The following is an 18,198-nucleotide window of genomic DNA, read 5'->3' as shown; positions in this document are numbered from 1 at the left end:
CAGTTTTTTTAATGCTCTATTCCTCCTGCTCTTCTCCCATCATTTTTCTGTTACCTGTGCAAGCTGTCCGAGGCATCCAGTTCAAAGAAATAAGTTATGAATGGAAAATTTCATTTGGATCTCATTTGTTTTAAATTTCCATTTTTTATAACTATACTGAAACAAATAGGTCTCATTCTGCTCAGTTTTCAATTTGAGCAGAACAAATCCACATGCCTACTCTTTATAGGATACAGCTAATTTAAAATATGTTACGTTCTGTTAAAAAAATATTCACACTCTTTCCTATGCATGCTTATAACCAGGGCTTCAAAAATCCAGTTGTCCATAGGCCCTCGTATATTTGAAATTGGCCCTGTCAACTGACATCCAAGTTATCAAAGGGCAGAAAGTACATTATCACATTCTGATGTGTGCCATTATGTGGGAGACGTAGGCACCGCCTCTTACTTGCTGCCCAGCTGTGCATTGTGACATAGTACATGCTGTCATTTCCATGATCCATTATTAGCAGCAATAATGACTGCCTCTTCCTTACTTTGGCACAGCAGCAGGTGTTGCAGAGGGGCCGGTGGCTTTATGACAATGGTCATTCAAGCTGCCTGGGGCTTGGGAATGGTTCTGCCCAGTAAGGTTTCTAGTGGAGATATGCATGAGTCATATTTTATTTATTTATTTATAACATTTGTACACTGCCCCAAACTTTCATCTCTTGGCGGTTAACAATAGCATAAAACAAGTTAAAATATATACAAAAACAACAATTTAACAATTTAAAAATTATCCACAAATTAAAACCTTAAAAATTTAAAGAACCGAAAAAGCTTGGGTGAAGAGGTGAGTTTTCAAATGCTTTCTAAAATATGTCAGAGATGGGGAGGATCGTATCTTAGTAGGGAGCGCATTCCACAGTCTCAGGGCAGCAACCGAGAAAGCCCGTCCCCATGTGGCCACCAGCCGAGCTGGCGGCAACTGGGGACAGATCTCTCCGGATGACCTCAATGGGTGGTGGGGCTCATAATGAAAAAGATGTTCTCTTAGATACACAGGGCCTAAGCCATTTAGGGCTTTATAAGTTATGACTAGCACTTTGTATTTTGCCCGGAAACCTATCGGCAGCCAGTGTAACTCTATCAACAAAGGAGTAATGTGGTCTCTCCGAGATGACCCAGAGACCAACCTGGCCGCTGCATTCTGTACCAACTAAAGCTTCCGGACTACGTACAAAGGCAGCCCCACATAGAGTACGTTGAGATGATGTGATTCAATTTGAGCATCACAAAGAGAAACAAAAATTTCCTCAGGTATGATTTTAAAATCAAATTGATTATTGTATTTTATTACATGTTATTAAATTGAATTAAAAATACTTGAATCAGTTCATTAAAACAGTTGCCATTGCCAGCTGTTTTGAATAATCAACTCAAATCAATTTGAGTGATTTGCCCATAGGGAACAATGGGGAACTTGAATCACCCCATTGTTCCCTGTGGGCAGGTCCTAGGGACACCAAAGTAGTTTGGGTGGTAGGGCATGATGGGTGCTACCTACCACTCCACCCACAAAAGAAATGGGCAAGCAGACAATTTAAAAAATGTGTTTAACCTTTCCCAAAAGCCCCATAGGATCCTATGGGGGTTTGGGGGAATGGTTAACAATTTTCTAAAAAATCAAAAGCAGCATGCCTCCCACTGGGACTGGTCTACAGATCCAATATTGCCTCCCTGCATACCTGGAACAGGGAGAGCACTACCCACCTGCTGAAGATGGTATATGAGGGGATGTTGTTGTCAGGGTCAAGCAGCCGGTGGAAGCCAGCATTCTCCACCACTTGGTGTGGCTGGTCATCGAAAGCTATCATCTCCCCAATGGCCTGAGTGATGAGATGAGGCTCTGGACGACCAGACCGCTTGCCCACTGACTGCAGCCACTGTGCCGGCAACTTCCTTGCCTGGGAACAAGAGCAGGTGTCTTGCTGCTAGTCGAGGACGCACTAGGCCTATTGCTGCTAGCAGGAGCATGGACATCTGAGTGATGCCATCACAGGTGCTGCAGCATCTCCATCATCATAAGATGATTGGCGTCCTTGCCCCTGCTGACCTGTGTCCCACAGTGAATGCAGGCCACATGGGTTGGGTCACTATGGAGGAGCTCATAGGACCATTTTGGTGGTGGTGGTACTGGGGCTGTTGCTTTGTTCTGCCCCTGCTAACTGGGCTAAAAGTCACCTTTTTAATGTGGTGATTCTCTTTATTTAGCAGCAGGAGAGTAACTGGCCCTATCCACCCCCAGCACCTCCAATGGCTGTTGCTAGTGTCTATCTTATGTTACTTTTTAGATTGTGAACCCTTTGGGGACAGGGATCCACCTTATTTTTATTTATTATTTATCTATATTAACCTCTTTGGAAACTTGTTAAAATGACACCACCTCCTCCACTCCCATGGAAAGAATTGCTTCCTTGACAGGGGAAGACCTCCCCCCGACCCCCGCTCACTGCATTCTACCTCAGACCAGGTTCTCCTGGAAAGGAGAGTTTGCATGCAACTACATCAGTGAGGTCAACTCAGACCCCTCTCCCTATTGCCAACCATGACCAGCAGCATCACCCCTCCCTCTGCCTGCCACTCTGCTCCTGGTTATGCTTCACATAGTAATGGACATTTTTTAAAAAAATTTAAGCCCCAACTCTGATGGCGGGGAGAGAAGCGCCTTTAAGGCAGTGTGGGCCCGGAGGTGATCTATTTATGTTCTGTGTGCCACACACGGTGCTATCTATAGCATTATGATGCACACACAGAAGCTAGAAATTTTTTTAAAAAAAACCCACCCCAAATAAAGAAGCAGGCTTTATTGGGGATGGTGGCTTTTTTTCTTTTTGAGGGGACTGAGCTACAATGGGGCGAAGGGGAGGGAAGACAAAGGGCAGGGATTACTGTGGCTTCTCTAACCCCAAGCCACTCCTCCTGGCCTATTAGTAACGTATTCCTCTCTTCTCCAAACTAGGCCCTATTTAAAGAACTCTTAAGTTCTATAACCTGACCAGGGCAGTGTTTGTGTCTGTCTCACCTTCTGGCATCTTTTGCTGGGGGCTTCCAGTGTCTTAGGCTGGAGTCTGGCAGGTGTTGCTCTGAGAGGCACTCTTGGGCTAAGCAGATACAACAAGACTTAACAGCTTGGTGGACGGTAGTTAGGCACCAGTCAGGCACCCACCCACTTAATCAAAACAAAACAAAGAACCTCAAAAAGGGGAAACAGAGAGCTTGGCAGGCTGGGTACTAGACAGAACACACCAGACTTCAAAAACCCAAAATGAATCTACTAGGCACAGAGACAGCAGCAGCAAAGATGCAGCTTGGGGCTGCAAAAGAAAAGAAAAAAATCAGCACAGCACCCCAGTTAGTAAACCTACTGGGGGCTGACTATAAGCAAGATTAAGGAATCCAAAATGTAAAAAACTTCCAAGCAGCACCTAGTTAAAGTCACTGGGGGCTGCTTGTACAATTTATTTTTTTAAAAAAATTAAAGTAGTTGGCACTGCAAACAAAAATGATTAAAAAACAAACACCAGAAAGACAAATAAGCCCAGCAGGTATACTCATATTCTCTCTCTCACTCTCTCTCTCTCTCTCCCCCCTTACTGGGCCAGGAAGGCAGGCAAGCCCAGACCACCATCACCAGTCTCAGCTCTTGGTGATAGTGGTGGTGCAGTCTCTCTATGTTCCTTCTCTCCTGAGGCACATATGTATCCATGCCTTCATGCAGCCTTTTAAATACATTTTGATAATCCCTCCATTGCCCCCCTCCCCTCAGCCAATAGGTGTACAATTGCCCATGACAACACTTGATTTGAATTACAAGCCAACCAAGAAATAAGGACAGCCCTCCAAAATGGTGCTCACCCCTTGAATCACTCGAATCAAGGATGATTCAATTTGAACTCAAATCAGGCCCTTTATCCTAGGGGTGATTCAATTGAGGTTCAGACCACTCAGAACACCCACTTTGAGCTTGAATCTATTGCACTGCACTCTCCCCCTCACTCGCTCTTTATAATATTTATTTTATTTATTTGTTGCATTTATATACCGGTCTATATAAAATCTCACGGCAGTTAACAGTCCAATCAAACCAAAACCTAAAAATAATATAGTATGATTTAATCAGCAAAGGAAAAGTAGGTCCAGCTGCAGGGAAGTTGGGTGGAGACCCTCACAAATAATCAAAGCTTCTTTGCAATCTCCCTATTCTCCTTTAGTTCTCTTTTCCTGTCCAGTGGTACATTTGTTAATTTTCTGCTCCTGATGTAACAATAAAAACTTATTTAACTGGTTGGTTGGTTGGTTTAATTTTATTTATATACCGCCTAGCAATATGCTCTTTATTCTTTCCCCACTTACATTAGGTTTGCCAGTGAATGTGTACCTGATTCTAACTCTGGACTCCTGCTTTTTATATTTTTATTTTAAAGGACAGTCTTCTTGTCATCTATAGATTTTTATTTTTTTTTGTTCTGCTAATTTAACCATGCAAGCATCCTGTTGGATATGATGTTACTGTACCTTTCTTATGTGGTACACATTCTAACTGATCTTCTGTTAGTGTGGTTTTAAATAGTCCCCAACCATTCTTAAGAGATTTGACTCCTCCTTTCAACTTTCGGTCAACTAATATTGACCCCCTTATATTGCTGAAATTTCCCCTTTTGAAGTTTGTTGGGCTTTCTTGGCAACTTTCTGCTTCCAAATATGTTAAGACAACCAGAACAGCATAATGTGGGTGATGCTGATCTACACATGCTGCTGTTGGGCTCGCAGTGAGGTGCTGGTGGTCTTGTGCTTTTGCACAAAAGCGCAAATACTTCTTATAGCACTCCTATTGGAAACATATTACTTGACCGTCAGTGATATCTTTCCCATCTAACCAGCATTTCCAAGTTATGTGCTACTCAACATTTGCACTCCTGTGCAAAAGCACAAGACTGTGGCACTTCACGGTCAGCCCACAGCAGTGTGGGGGATGATCACCTCCTGCATTATGCTGTGCTGGATGTCATGCACTGTTCCCTACTGGTTCAGCTTTACTTTGCACCAGGTACTGAGGGCAGCTCAGAAAAGTTCAGGGTCACTTCATGTCCAGTCAGTTCCGTGACAACTTTTCTAAGGCTCAGTCGCGTTCTTAGGTTTCTGAAGCTCATTACTTTTCTGTGCATATTTGAACATGTGAAGAAGAATTACTGCATCATAATCTTGTGTGGCCTTTTCCAACCTACCCATTGTGGTTAGGCAGCAGCGCACAGAGTTATAGGACATGGGTACCTGGATGTATCCTTTGTAAATATGCTTTTAGTGGAATGATTTTCCATTCAAATCAGCAAGACATGTTTCCAAGCAAGTTTATTAAGGATTGGGTTAGGAGGCTTCAGACCTAGACATATTATGCCTTGGTGTATGCACATCTTGCTCAGCAGTATAGCCTAAAAATGCTAAATAAATTATAATGCCAAGTTTTGCTTTGACAAAATGATATTGGTAAATGAGGTTTTGGAAACTACTATTTAATTTCATTTGATAACTGATATAAATGCAAATATGTCTATTTTATAATAAGTGTAGGTATTGAATCAGTTGCATCTCCATGCAGAAGCTTACTCTGTTTAGCCATGTGTCTAACTCCAAAATTCCTGTGAATTAACATCTTGTAATCTATTGTTTAAGGTGAATGTAAGGACAGACATTAGTATTATTTTATAGTAGATATCCAATCCTTTGTTCTGAAAAACGCTGAAATTTCCATTAGAGTTGAAATATGTTGTGTATTTACAGAAAGCCTGAAACCTTAATATGTGGACGTGTCTCTTTTAATTGTTTGAATTATGAGCAGTTCTCATTTTTGCTTCAAAATACACAAATGTACCATTAGATCTGTTTTTAAAGATTTCTTTCAGCATAATGTCTGAATCCAAATTCATAAAGAGTTGGAAAAATGAGATGTCTGAGCTATAGGATTCACAGGGATTTCATATGAAGCCTATTTAATCAGGATAACACCGTTATTAATATTCATAAAGTCAGCTGGAACACAAATGACAGACCATGGAGCCTAAAAAATTTTACTTGGTGAATTTATTAAAAGCAGCTTAAAAAATTAATGGAATTCAAGTAAAGTTGGGGAAAATGAAAATCTTATGTTAGCAGGAAAAATCTTTCTTCAAAAAAACTTTCTTTAAGACCATCTTGCATTGATATCTTTGTCAGATTTCATTGGTACTTAAGGGAGAAGGATGCATGAATGGTCATTTAAAAGGATTTAAACACATTGGCACATTAATTTTTACATGAATAATAAGTAGTTCCCAAAAGCAATTAACTTACAGTGTACAAGATTTGAATAGAAAAATAAGACCATGACATTAAAGGGCAAAGCAAATGTGCTGTACATTTTAAAATTAGTAATATGACTTCTAATAAAATAATTGAATTCTTATAAGGGGTGTAGTCCTGATGCAGATATTTAACCGAACTCTTTGCTAAGACACATGTAAAGATTTTAATGAGATAAGCATATTTTATTCCCAAAAAAACACATTGGCATCACTGACTGAAAATGTTGGCATTTGGGGCTCAAACTCCTTATATTCATTTTTATTGATTAAAATAGCAATATGAGTGACTTCTGTTTGCTTGTAAAGATGTTGTGCCCTTTTCTGGTGTCTGTGTCCTTAGTTTGCCTGAAATTTCTGAAATACTACCAGATTAAGTGGCATACTTTCAGAGGAAACGTCTGTCTGTCTGTCTGTCTATCCATGGCACTTATATACCACTTTTCAGCTGAACTTATATGTGGTTTCATAACACTTCAGAGTGTGTTTTCTTCACCATATTACTGTAAACAGTTGTACTGAGTGATTATAATTTATTTACACATTCTTTCATTAGAACAAGGTCAAATAGAATTGTTTGACAATGATTAAAATTAATAATAGCTCCTATCCTGCTTGAGTTATTCATCCTTAAGAACTCATTGAAATAAACGAAACAGGTACTGTAGTTGTAACTAACTTAAGCCCCATTAATTTCATTATGGCTGACTTCTCTCATTGATTTCAATGGGTCTTATGTGTGACTAACTGGAATTGAATTGTCACACTGTGAATAAAATATTTTACTATCATTAGTTATAGTCCTAAAATTTCTTGTGATGTGTGTTCCTTTTTTCATTTGCTCCATACTTCACTGAACAACACCATATATTTTTATTATATATAATTATTTTTAATATTGATTATTTTAGTTATTAAAATGGTAATAGGTTATTAAATATGCCTTACCTTCTAGAGATGTACTGCTGATTAGCACTTGATCCTTTGCTTTCTTTTTTAGAATTATGTCTCTTTTTTTCAAAACCACACAGATCTTACATTTTGCTTTCAGCAATGTTTTATAGAACAGACTGAAATTCTTCACACTTGGGAAATATCCTATCTCTGGGCAGGAAAAAAATATGTACAACATGCACTCAGAGTCATATGTAAATAATTTGTGAGCACCTATATTTTCACAGGTACATACATTGGAAAGCCACTTCCTAATATATCTCCACTGTGCAAAATAGACTCTTGCATAATCTTTGTACAAGGCAAACAGTTTTCCCTAGACAAAGGTTATACTGTGTGGGAAGACCTTGGTGAGTAAAGCAGTCTTCCTAAGCCTTTTTAGGACTCATTTCCATACAAGTTGGTGGGCGCTGATCGTTTGGAAAGTTAGCTAATTTTTGTCAGCAATTTTCCAGGGCCGTTGTAGTTCATGGTTGTATTTATGCGTGCAAAAGGCAAGTATGGCATTTAACTTTCACAGGTGCTGCTGGTGTTCTCACCTTATATTCTCTTGAAATTACTAGTGTGGCTATTTGCATGGATATTCACAGTGTATATCCAGGAGAGGGCAGCATTTTCCTATACCAGGTGTATAAAAGAGCATGCCCTGCTTAGACTGCCAATGTTTCTTGTAATTACTCCCAGTATATTTGTTGCTTGCTTATGAATTAACTTGCATTTATGGAACTAAATCATTCCAATCATTTAATTACACCTGAGGAGCTGAACTATAATTGCTTGCTTCCAAGTAGGATCTGATATGGCTTGAGCAGTATTAATTTGGTGTTTACTTTTCTGAGTGCTAAAAGCATTAAACTGATTGTGCAGTGGGATTACATTTTACTAATTGCTGGCATTCATTAGCTGGGTAAATGGCGAGGAAGTATGACTGTATATTGTGAAGGGATAAAACTGTGGTTTTAAATAGTATATTACTAGGCACATTAATGCCCTAAGACATGTTTTAAAATACTCCAGAGGTTATTAAAGACTGTATTTTCTTCATCTCTTGCTATATGAATACCTTATTAAAAGACTGCAATTATTATGGACCTTTTTGTGTAATATGTAGGGAAAAGGCTTCATTGACTTAAACACAGTTCTTTGATATTAATAATAACCTTCTATATTTTCAGCTAATCCAAAAGTAAATGAGGAACTTGGGGGGGGGGGGAATTGCCAATCCCAAATCAGAACAGCTGTACAGAACTGAAAAAGGCAAAGTTACAGCTTCATTTGAGGACTTTTGTAAAGAACTGAATTGCTGGGTATGAGGTAATTATTTTCCCCTCACCCTTGAGCCCCATAAAAATACTTGTCATCTTTAATCATGTACTCTTATAGCTGAAACAAACACTGGCTAGAGAAGCTATTGATACTTGATTAATAAAAGAAATCATGGTTTCATGTGCTAGAAATTAATGTATTTTGAACTTAACCATTTTAGTATTCACTTATGTTGGTGTGCACTCCTCATTTTGCTACTATTTTAATTCATAGAAAAGGCAGAGAGGTTCCTTACATTTGATAATGCAGCAACATTAATTGTAATTTTACATTGGTTTCCATAAAAACTGTTTTACATATAAGACATGTTAACATGGTGTTTTATCTACCTTTAAAACACTGTGGGCCTAAAAATTCTATGAGAACTTTCTCTCATGATACTCGCATATATTTAAGGATTGTACAAATTAAAACCATGAAGTGACCTAATCCTGCAAACATTCATTATCACCCGTAATGCAAAGCAGGAAGAAGTAATCATGTTTGCTTTAGTGGACTACTCGTTCCATTCTGTAGTAACTGTTGTAAGGATCAGGCTTTGAGAATTAATATATTTTTCAACACCATCATTAAATGCAATAGAGAGCAGAATAAATCACTATATAAACTGAAAGTGTGAACCAAAAAAATCTTTTACTGTGAAAGTCAATTTAGTGTCAACTGTTAAAATAAACAGGTTTTATTGTCCTACTATGAACATTTTTTGAGTTATTTGTCTTGTAAATTCTCTGACAAATAAGGGCAAGGTATAGGCGTGTTCTGATATATTGTTTTAAGTTTATTTATCTAGACTGACTTTATTTTAGTTCTAAAGTCTTGGAGCAAGACGCAGAGCCCCTGCCAGATCAAACAAGTTCAGCAATACAAATGGAGGACTGGTCAAAAGGTAAGGACTTCTAAGATACTAAGGGACTTCTAAGATACCCAGGGGCTGTGCCAATGCTAGGCACTGCTGGAATGCATTTGTTCTTGCCGGAAGGTAATAGTGACATTCAAGAAATAACTTTTTAAAAAAGTAATATAGCTGCACACATGTTTCTTTTAAACTGTTAAGACAATATATGCAATTTCTGCTAACTGGGCAAAGAGGCACCTTTTAAGTGGTGACTCATATTTAGGAGCTGAAGAGCAGCTGTCCTTATTAATCCTAGCACAACGTCCCTTCAGTGACTGTCACTAGTGTCTGCCTTCAGGGGTGGCACTTCCCTGAGGCAGGGTGAGGCAGTTAGGAAGGGGCCATAGCTCTGTAATAGAGCATCGGCTTTGCATGCAGAAGGTCCCAGGTTCAATCCCTGGCATCTCTAAGCAGGGATGGGAAAAGGGTTGCCTGAAACCTCGGAGAGCTGCTGCCAGTCAATGTAGACAATACTAAGCTAGATGGACCCAAAGTCTGACTCAGTATAAGGTAGCTTCCTATGTTATTAGCTGCCTCAGGCATGGTTGTCAGGAGATCACAATGAGCGGCAAGCATTGCCCCACAACCATGATGGACACACCTATCCATAAATGGGGGATGGGTGTCATATTGCCGAATCAGGTAGCAAAATTTCTTGGACTGCTCCTGACTACCTTGTTCCTCTCTTTAGCTTGTGAGCTCCTTTGGGACCATATTCTCATTACTTGTTTCGATGTAAACCGTTTTGTGAACTTTTTTGTTGAAAAGTAGTTAAGTTTTCTTAACTCCATTTTCCCTCGTGCGCTATAGGGTCTTTTCCCTCATCCCCTTTTTTGAAAATGCATTGGGCACTAGTTATGCATGTGTTTTGGCTGCTACTTTTTCTCTTTTATTCAACTGTACTTGTGTGGAACCCTAATAAAGATGCGGTAGCCAGAATGATCAGCTGGGAAGAGGGAACTAAATGAAGCACTTTTATCCCTTTCCCCTCCCAAGCAGCTGGTTGATGCAGTTGTAGCTTAGCTAAGGGAGCTACGTGTGCGTCCTGGCAGGTGGATGATGGGGAGGAACGATGTATTTGCACCTGTTTTTACATGTGGTTCCTCATCTTGCTTCCACCCATGTTTGGATCCCCAGCTGTGTCAGGGTACATGCATATTTTACAGGATTCTCCCCCCCACCCCCACGTAGTACTTTATGAATACAAAGTAATGCAAGATGAGATCTGCAATTTTTGTTGGAAATTTGGTTGGCAAACAACCCCACTCCTTTCCAAGTACCAGGGTAGCACATTTAGTGGTTCACTGAAGGTAGGCTTCACATATGATTCACTGTTAACTGCACTGACGACCATAGTAGTAATGGCTAATACATACAAACCAAAGTACATGAGTGTACTTTCGCCATTCATTCTTCTCCCCATCACCACTTACTTTTTTGATCAATGAATATAAAATGGATTTATTCATTTTCTCTGAAAAACGTCTCATGTTGATCAAAATAATGAGCAATATTCTTGCACCCTGCCCCATCCATAATATTGTACCACTAAAAATAATATAAAAATGGAGAAAAGAATCTCTGGCTGATCTACTTTATATTTATTTATAGTGTTTGAACCCTGCTTGAACATTTTTTTCTACCCCTTGATACTAAGGCAGCTAACAGTTTAATAAAAATGCACAAAACAAAAACCAAATCTTAAAATCCAGTAATCTATCATTACAATTACTGTGAAAGACAATGTGGTGATCCCTAACCAAAGGTTCAAAACAACAGAAGAATGTAATCTAACATTTAAGAAAAAGCATTCACAAGAGCTAGGTAAAACAATAGTCTTTGCTGCCTGCCAAAATGTAAACAGCAGTGATAAGGCCTGGTGGACCTCCCTTAAAGAGGTAATTTTGAATTGTGGGCACCACATCAGAAAAGGCCCTGTCTCCTGTGTCCATCGTACAGCGATGATGGAAGAGCTTGAAGCAGGCTGCTGACATCAGCAAAGGCAACTATACACTCAGAAATCATGTGCTTGCATGGTGCTGACTATGGCTCCTCCTTCCTCTTCCACCACCTCGTGGCACAGAAAGATGATAGGAATTTACTTTCCCCCTCTCAATTGCCATGCAGAGGTTGTTAACAGTTTCACCTAGCTAACCACCACACTTGTGGCTGGCTGCCTGAAACTTAGGAATGGGCTTGTAGGAAGGGAAATCAAGATGGCAGGCAGCTGCCAGTGGGGCAGCTTAAAAAGCAGGTAAGCAGCTCCAAACCTGCTGTGCTTTTCCCTGCAGCCTCTGCACGGCATTGGCACACACATGGCATGCTCACCGGCCATGTGTGTGCTTAACACCACACAGAGGCTGCAAGGAACAGTGCCACAGCTATGTGCAGCCTTTTGGAGAGCAGCCACTGCCGCCAGAAAAGCGGCACTGTGGTGGATGAGCAGGTAAGGAGCTGCTTACCTGCTTTTTCAGGGAGTCACTCCCTGCCCCACTGCACCACTTTGAATGCCAGTGTCCAAGCTGGTTCGGCACTTCCCAGAGGAGGCACCGAACCAGCTCATGCACATCCCTATATGACACCACTGCTCAATGCTGATTCCTGGCAAATTTGAAGATAAGAAGTGGCCATCTCCTTTGGTTTGATTTTACTTAATAACCATGTGCCAATCAAGTTAAACAAACTATTGTTAGAGAAAGAAGAGAATGTTCAGATCTAAAACTAGTGAGAAAAGAGCTGAAGACTGGGAACTTGAGATGTGGTATTAGGAACTGGGTTCTGGGAGAGCATATGTGTCGGGATTGCCCAAGAGCCTCTCTGCTGTTAAATTGTGCCTCTTTTAGTGAACAACTTGAAATTGGATAGTGGAGGAAGTAGGGGTGTGAGAGCTTGGCCACAGCTGGCCCTCCGTCTAACCATCTGCTTCCACCAAAAAGACTTTTAAACCTGTGTGACTGCGTAAGCTTACAGTCACTAAACCCTCTGTCACGTAAAAGGAAGACCAAAACTTAGTAGTAAAAAAGGGTAGGTAGACGTGAGGTGGGACTAAAATGACTGACAGAGACACCAATAAAATATTGTAAAAACAAGAACAGGTGTACTTGAGTTAGAAGGTTTAAAAAATGCAAAAACAGTACAAGAACAGTAGATAAAAAATTAGGTTGGCAAGAGTATAAAAAAATACACAGTACAAACAAGCAAACTTGTTAGCCTTCTATGCTAAGGCCTATCAGGCTTCAGTAAGACCGGCTCCCTCACTGCTAACTCCCCTAGCAGTTTCAGCCTATCCTTCTGGCTCACACAACACTCAGCAGCAAACAGACTAGCTGATCTCTTCTCTATCCATACACACCCTCCTCCTCTCCACCAGCAGCCTCCTCCTTGGCTGTTACACTCTCCCTTATATTCAGTTCCAAGGGGATATATTGTCCAATCAGGGGGCCAGTTAAGACACACAGTGGAATTACAGGTCCAGTGGACCTGTGGTTCTGTGCTCCCTCGCTTCTTCTGCATTAAAGTCCGGGTTTGAACCTACTGCAGTCTCTCTGACTGCAATCAGCAAGACTACAGAGAGGCAGGGGAGCTGGCAGTGAGGGTTTCCTTCTTTCCTGGAGGACAGCCTACACAGCCAATAGGAGCCGGAGCAAGGGAGGAGCTTCCTTTCTCAACTAAGGCAAAGGATAACTGTAGCTCCCGGTTCGGACATACCTCAGGTGCTGCAGGAATACAGTTTATGGCAGCAAAATCCTTAAAACTGAAGATGACCATTGGAGTTAGGGGAAGCAAACTGCGGGTCCATTTTTCTTGTTTAATCTGAATTGCCCAGGTTCGTACTTTCAGGTTTGGGAACTGAAGGTGAAAGGACCTCTGGTTCTGCTGTACATCTGAACCATTCCAGGGAATTTCTTCCCTTAGGCTGCCAGAACTTTCTTTCTCTGCCTGGAGACAACCCATAGGCGACCCATAAAAACCATTATAATTTTCCCTACAAAACTATGCAGCTGACAATATTTTTACTTCAGGCAAGTCTGTAAGAGGTTGTTCGTAACTTTTAACCTTTGCAGAGTCTGGAGTGGACAAAGAACCAGGCAAGTACAAAATAAACTGCAAACCATTGAAATGGGAAGGGCTCATTTCTTCACAAGGGATATTATCAATCTTGCCTTAACAGATCAGGATGAGGCTTCTAATCTAAATTGCAGCCAATCCTATGTTCCAACATGACTTCATTCCTTAGGAAGTGCATTGGCTTGTTCTTAGCTGGCCTGGGTATAAATATTTCCATGTACCACTTTTAGTACTTGGTGAACAGCAGGTTAGAAATGTAATAAATAAATAAAATGGCAGTCCCTGGGTAATTTCATGGGTAACAGTCCACCTTTCGCTGGCTTCCGTGACTTCCTAAGCCTGTTCAGCAGCCATCTTCTCCCTCAGTTATTTTTTTGGTCCTGAGTGTCTTCTGTTCCCCTCCTAGTCTGTCTGCTTCCCAATCATTAGTACTTTTGCCTGTTGTCTCCTTCTGGACAGATCTATCAATCAGTAGTCTGGCTTTCAAATAACTCTGCCTCCATATTCACACTCTCATGTGTTTTCCCTGTTGTTTTATCCGGGTCTGGTTCTGCACAGCCAAGCCCTCAGTGGCCCATTGTCCAGTGTTGACAACATGGATCACACCCATTTAAACCCCTCTTCTTCCCCCTAGTGTATTCTTCCTGTAGTTAACCCATATGTTCCATGCCTTATAGAGCTTGTATTGGATAATCTTGTGAGCTTGTATTGGGTAGTCTTTGAAGTGAGCTTTCTGTCTGAATTTGGAGGCCAGTTCTTTTTCCAGTTTTCTCTGTTTGTGAACTCTGACCTTTGAAAGAATAATAATAACCAAATGAGTTAGAGATTGGTAAATGAAGTACAAGCAGGGTGTGTGTATATAAGCAGGGTGTGTGTAGAAGGGTTCCAAATTTGAATATAGGCAAGTTGAAGTATAAATGCCAATGGCCAGTTTTACTCTTTTACCAGGATGGATATCCTACAGTCTGACCTTAGAAGCTGCTACAATGACATAATGACTCATGGAACTGGACCATAATGCATATGAATGATCATATATAGAACAGTTGGGGAAGTAGGTTAGATGTTGAAGTACAGATGCTTTGCCAGAAAAGGGGCAACTAAAAGTTTCAAATCCGTTTTTAGGAGTCTTCATAGTTGTTAGGTAGGTAGTCTGTTTCAGTGTGAATCCATGTGTGTAAATGGTAATGGCGCTGGCTGCCACAATCTCCACAGGTAATGTTTCCTTGGCTTGTAGCTGCCCATAGAAGGTCACTCTCCCTCTCTCTTATCAGATTAATAGATTGATCTGACAGTTGTCAGATCTCTATTGTCATGTCAGATCAAGTATTTTAAGGTGTAATTCAAGGAAATCTGTACCACTGTAACAAAACCAAAACAAAATCCAAAGATGCCATTCAGTCTCTCCCTTTTCTAGCCAATTACAAATGCTTATTGATTATACTGCATTTCAAAACATCTGCAACCAGTTCAACTTTAGTACCTTTAGGGGTCACTATACCCCTAAAAAAGGTTCAAAAGGTTAAATATTTCAAAGAGGACAATTGCAAGCATTAAGCTTGGTTATACATTTAAATAATACCTGCCAGTTTATAGTAATGTTTTACTTCTTTGGTTTGCTGAATCTTTTAACACAGTGGACCAAACAACCAGTTGATAGTTGTGTATAATTTCTGGGGCGGAAACCTCAGTTCCTGTGGAAGGGATGTTTTATATAAATTGGTTCAGCAACACATAAAATGATGCTGATAAGTGTGTTTTTACAATCATTTACATAAAATCATTCAGATCAATTACATTCTTAGGATACTTTTTTAGTATTGTGATTCAGTGAATATTTAATTCAGAAATAGCACTGCTGTAGGTCAGAAATAGATGGAATTCAGGGAATTCCATATTAAACTTCCTGTTCAATCCTAATCATGACTGCTTCCAGACTAAGGCCATTTTAGCAGTGTTGAGATTGTCTTTTTGTTATCTGCTGTAAGCCGAATTAAAACAGGGGTTCCACACAACACTTTATATAGTGTCACATAGTGAAGAAAAGAGAGAAATTGCTGGCTGTTGAATAACAAGAGAAGTAGGGTAGTATCTCCCAGAATGGATGGGGTCATTTGAGGAGGCAACTCAGAGGATGAACAGGGGATCAGAGGAAAGGTTTAACTTGCTTCCAAGTTACACTAAAGTACAACTACTATAATAAACTTGGTTTAAGATGTGTTAAGATGCTTTACATTTTCACTCGTACTCTAAAAAGAATGGGTGGAGAGTGTTTTCAATAGTCCACCATTATAAGCTCTGAACATGCTATTGCTTATAAAGTCGAATGTATCCACCCAATTCTGCTGAAATTGTGCACACATTAACTATTGGACAAGAGACACCACTCCTCTGAATTTGGTGCAAATCCATTGCAAAATGGCCGAGATACAGGAGTTCAGGTTTTTAACTCGTAAAAGGAAGCTTCGAAGTGTTGGCCATGTTATTTCACCACAGATAATTTATATTTTTAAATGTTTGATGTTGTCTTAGCATTCCCCCAAAATTCAGGTCCATACTGGACTGGTGCTTTTGCCAGTTTGAAAAACAACCTTCTAGTGGGGTTTGAGTAATTACTGTTCGAATAGGGCAAATAACTAAGGGAAGGTTACCTAAGAACACAACTGAGTCTGCCCACTGAGAATTCTGAAGCCAAAGTTGGGAGGGGTAAGTCCTGGCAGTTTCTAGCAAGTGACTTCCTGCTTCTGATCATGGGTGCCTGATAAGGACAGTCTGTGACCACTGTGGCACTTTTATAGTTAAACAACCATTCCTACCTCTCCCTTTCCTTTCACTGACATCTGTTTTCTCCCTCTGCCCCCTTTCTCTCACTTCCACCAAAGTGGGGAAGCAGAGGCCCTCAGCAAAACTTCAAATAAATTACTAGAAAGTCCATTGATTCCCTTGGAGCTTACTTCTAAGTAAACACACATAGGAATAAGGACCAGCAGAGATCCTAGGCAAGAATATGGGTTCTCTCCCCATCTTCCTCCCAGCTCCTCAGTGAAGCATAGAAGTGGGGAACCCTTCTGAGGGGGTGAACCCCATTTATTTCTTTGGGGCTTACTTCTGATTAAAAATGTACAGTATTGGGACCAAGGACCCCATGCCAGGAAGTTCCAAAGAAGGAATCACAAGGAAATCCTAAGAACCATTCCTACGCAGCACCAAGGATCTACCATTCTGGTGTAGACTACTCTTGAACATGGAGGTTCTACATCATAGCCAAACTGCAACTATGGAAGCTTCACTTGGCAATACTTAAGAAATGTAGACTCCATATTCACAGGTGGTTTGGCCCTCATTTAGAACCTCCACGAGAGGTTTCTTCCATCCTAGAAGGAAGTAAACTCCATTAAACTCGGTGGGACTTGCTTCCATATAATGAAGGGTTAAACAATCCCTGAAAAATGGTTTTGGATGAGGAGAGAATAATGGAAAGGTCCTTTTAAAAATGTGAGTGGAAAACAATGTAAAAATCTTATGAGGTAATGCTCTGAGGTAACCACCACTCAGCACAGACATTGTTCTCAAAGAATCTGACATTAGCCTACTCAAGGCACAATTTAACTTTATTGCCCGGGGGTGGGGAGGCGAGACCTGAGAGATAGTTTAGATCTGCATGTTCTGGATGGGGTTATACTCCCCCTGACCACTGCCTCAACCTGAGAAACCAGGGAGAGGCGTGATTCCAGAAGCACTCCCAAACTCCGTACCTGTTCCTTCTGAGGAAGTGTGATCACATCGGCTGAGCCAACATAAAATCCAACCAAGGTTTCTTGGAATCCTGTTGGATCCAATAACTTTCTTGGACGGGCCATTGTAATATGCCCCTCATCCCTGCAGAGGTGGGACGTAACTATAAGTCCAACCTTAACCAGATGATGGTCCGTCCATGACAATGGGGAAATCACAGGAGTCCTCATCCACGGAACACCACCCTGATCAGAGTTAAAGACCAGCCCAAATTACTGGTTATTATCTATAAACTCCTTAATGTCCAGGCTATTTGGGAGAGCGTCTCCTGTGTCATAATCCCTGCCACCTGTTATGATCTTCTAGAGAGGTCTGGTTACAGTTGCCACCAGCTTGTTTGGTGGCAACCCAGGACCGGGCTTTCTCTGTGGCTGCCCCAGGGCTTTGGAATATACTCCCTGCTGAAATAAGAGCATCTCCTTCTCTGTTTTCAGGAAGAACCTCTAGACTCTCCTGTATTCTCAGGCTTTTAATAAGAATTAATTTTAATAATTTTAAAAACTTGTTTTAACAATTATTTTATTCTATTGTTTTTATTGTGTGTTTTAATTTGTGACTTTTAAATATTTTAAATTTTGTACACCACCTAGAGATATACATATCAGGCGTTCTAAAAATATGATAGATAGATAGATAGATAGATAGATAAGTGTGTTTCAGAGGGCTAAGACTTACTATTTCAGTCAGATTGGCTTAAGGCCTACCACTATTTTGCTGATAACACCATCCTGAAGGGAATTAGATCATGCAGGAGAGCTGTGAGGTTTATGGGATATTT

At 40.5% G+C, this 18,198-nt stretch overlaps 1 protein-coding gene across 4 annotated transcripts in view; it reads left to right on the top strand.

The window, feature by feature from the left end:
* The window catches only part of MIPOL1 (mirror-image polydactyly 1), a 324,358-nt gene that overhangs the window by 37,398 nt on the left and 268,762 nt on the right, over nucleotides 1-18,198 (top strand). Inside the window, exons 3-4 of one of the 4 annotated variants that reach the window (XM_053275029.1) lie at nucleotides 8,512-8,650; nucleotides 9,469-9,548. The exons of 1 other annotated variant lie outside the window; for it this stretch is intronic. In XM_053275029.1, the coding sequence (XP_053131004.1) occupies nucleotides 8,646-8,650; nucleotides 9,469-9,548 (85 nt within the window). In that variant the 5' untranslated portion in view covers nucleotides 8,512-8,645. Of the gene's footprint in view, nucleotides 1-8,511; nucleotides 8,651-9,468; nucleotides 9,549-13,265; nucleotides 13,384-18,198 lie in introns of those variants that run through there. 2 more of the 4 variants (XM_053275066.1, XM_053275113.1) reach the window with 2 other exon arrangements.

Source organism: Hemicordylus capensis, chromosome 1 (genome assembly GCF_027244095.1).
Source record: "Hemicordylus capensis ecotype Gifberg chromosome 1, rHemCap1.1.pri, whole genome shotgun sequence".
Lineage (NCBI taxonomy): Eukaryota > Metazoa > Chordata > Lepidosauria > Squamata > Cordylidae > Hemicordylus > Hemicordylus capensis.
This window is presented reverse-complemented; position numbering and strand designations above follow the sequence as displayed.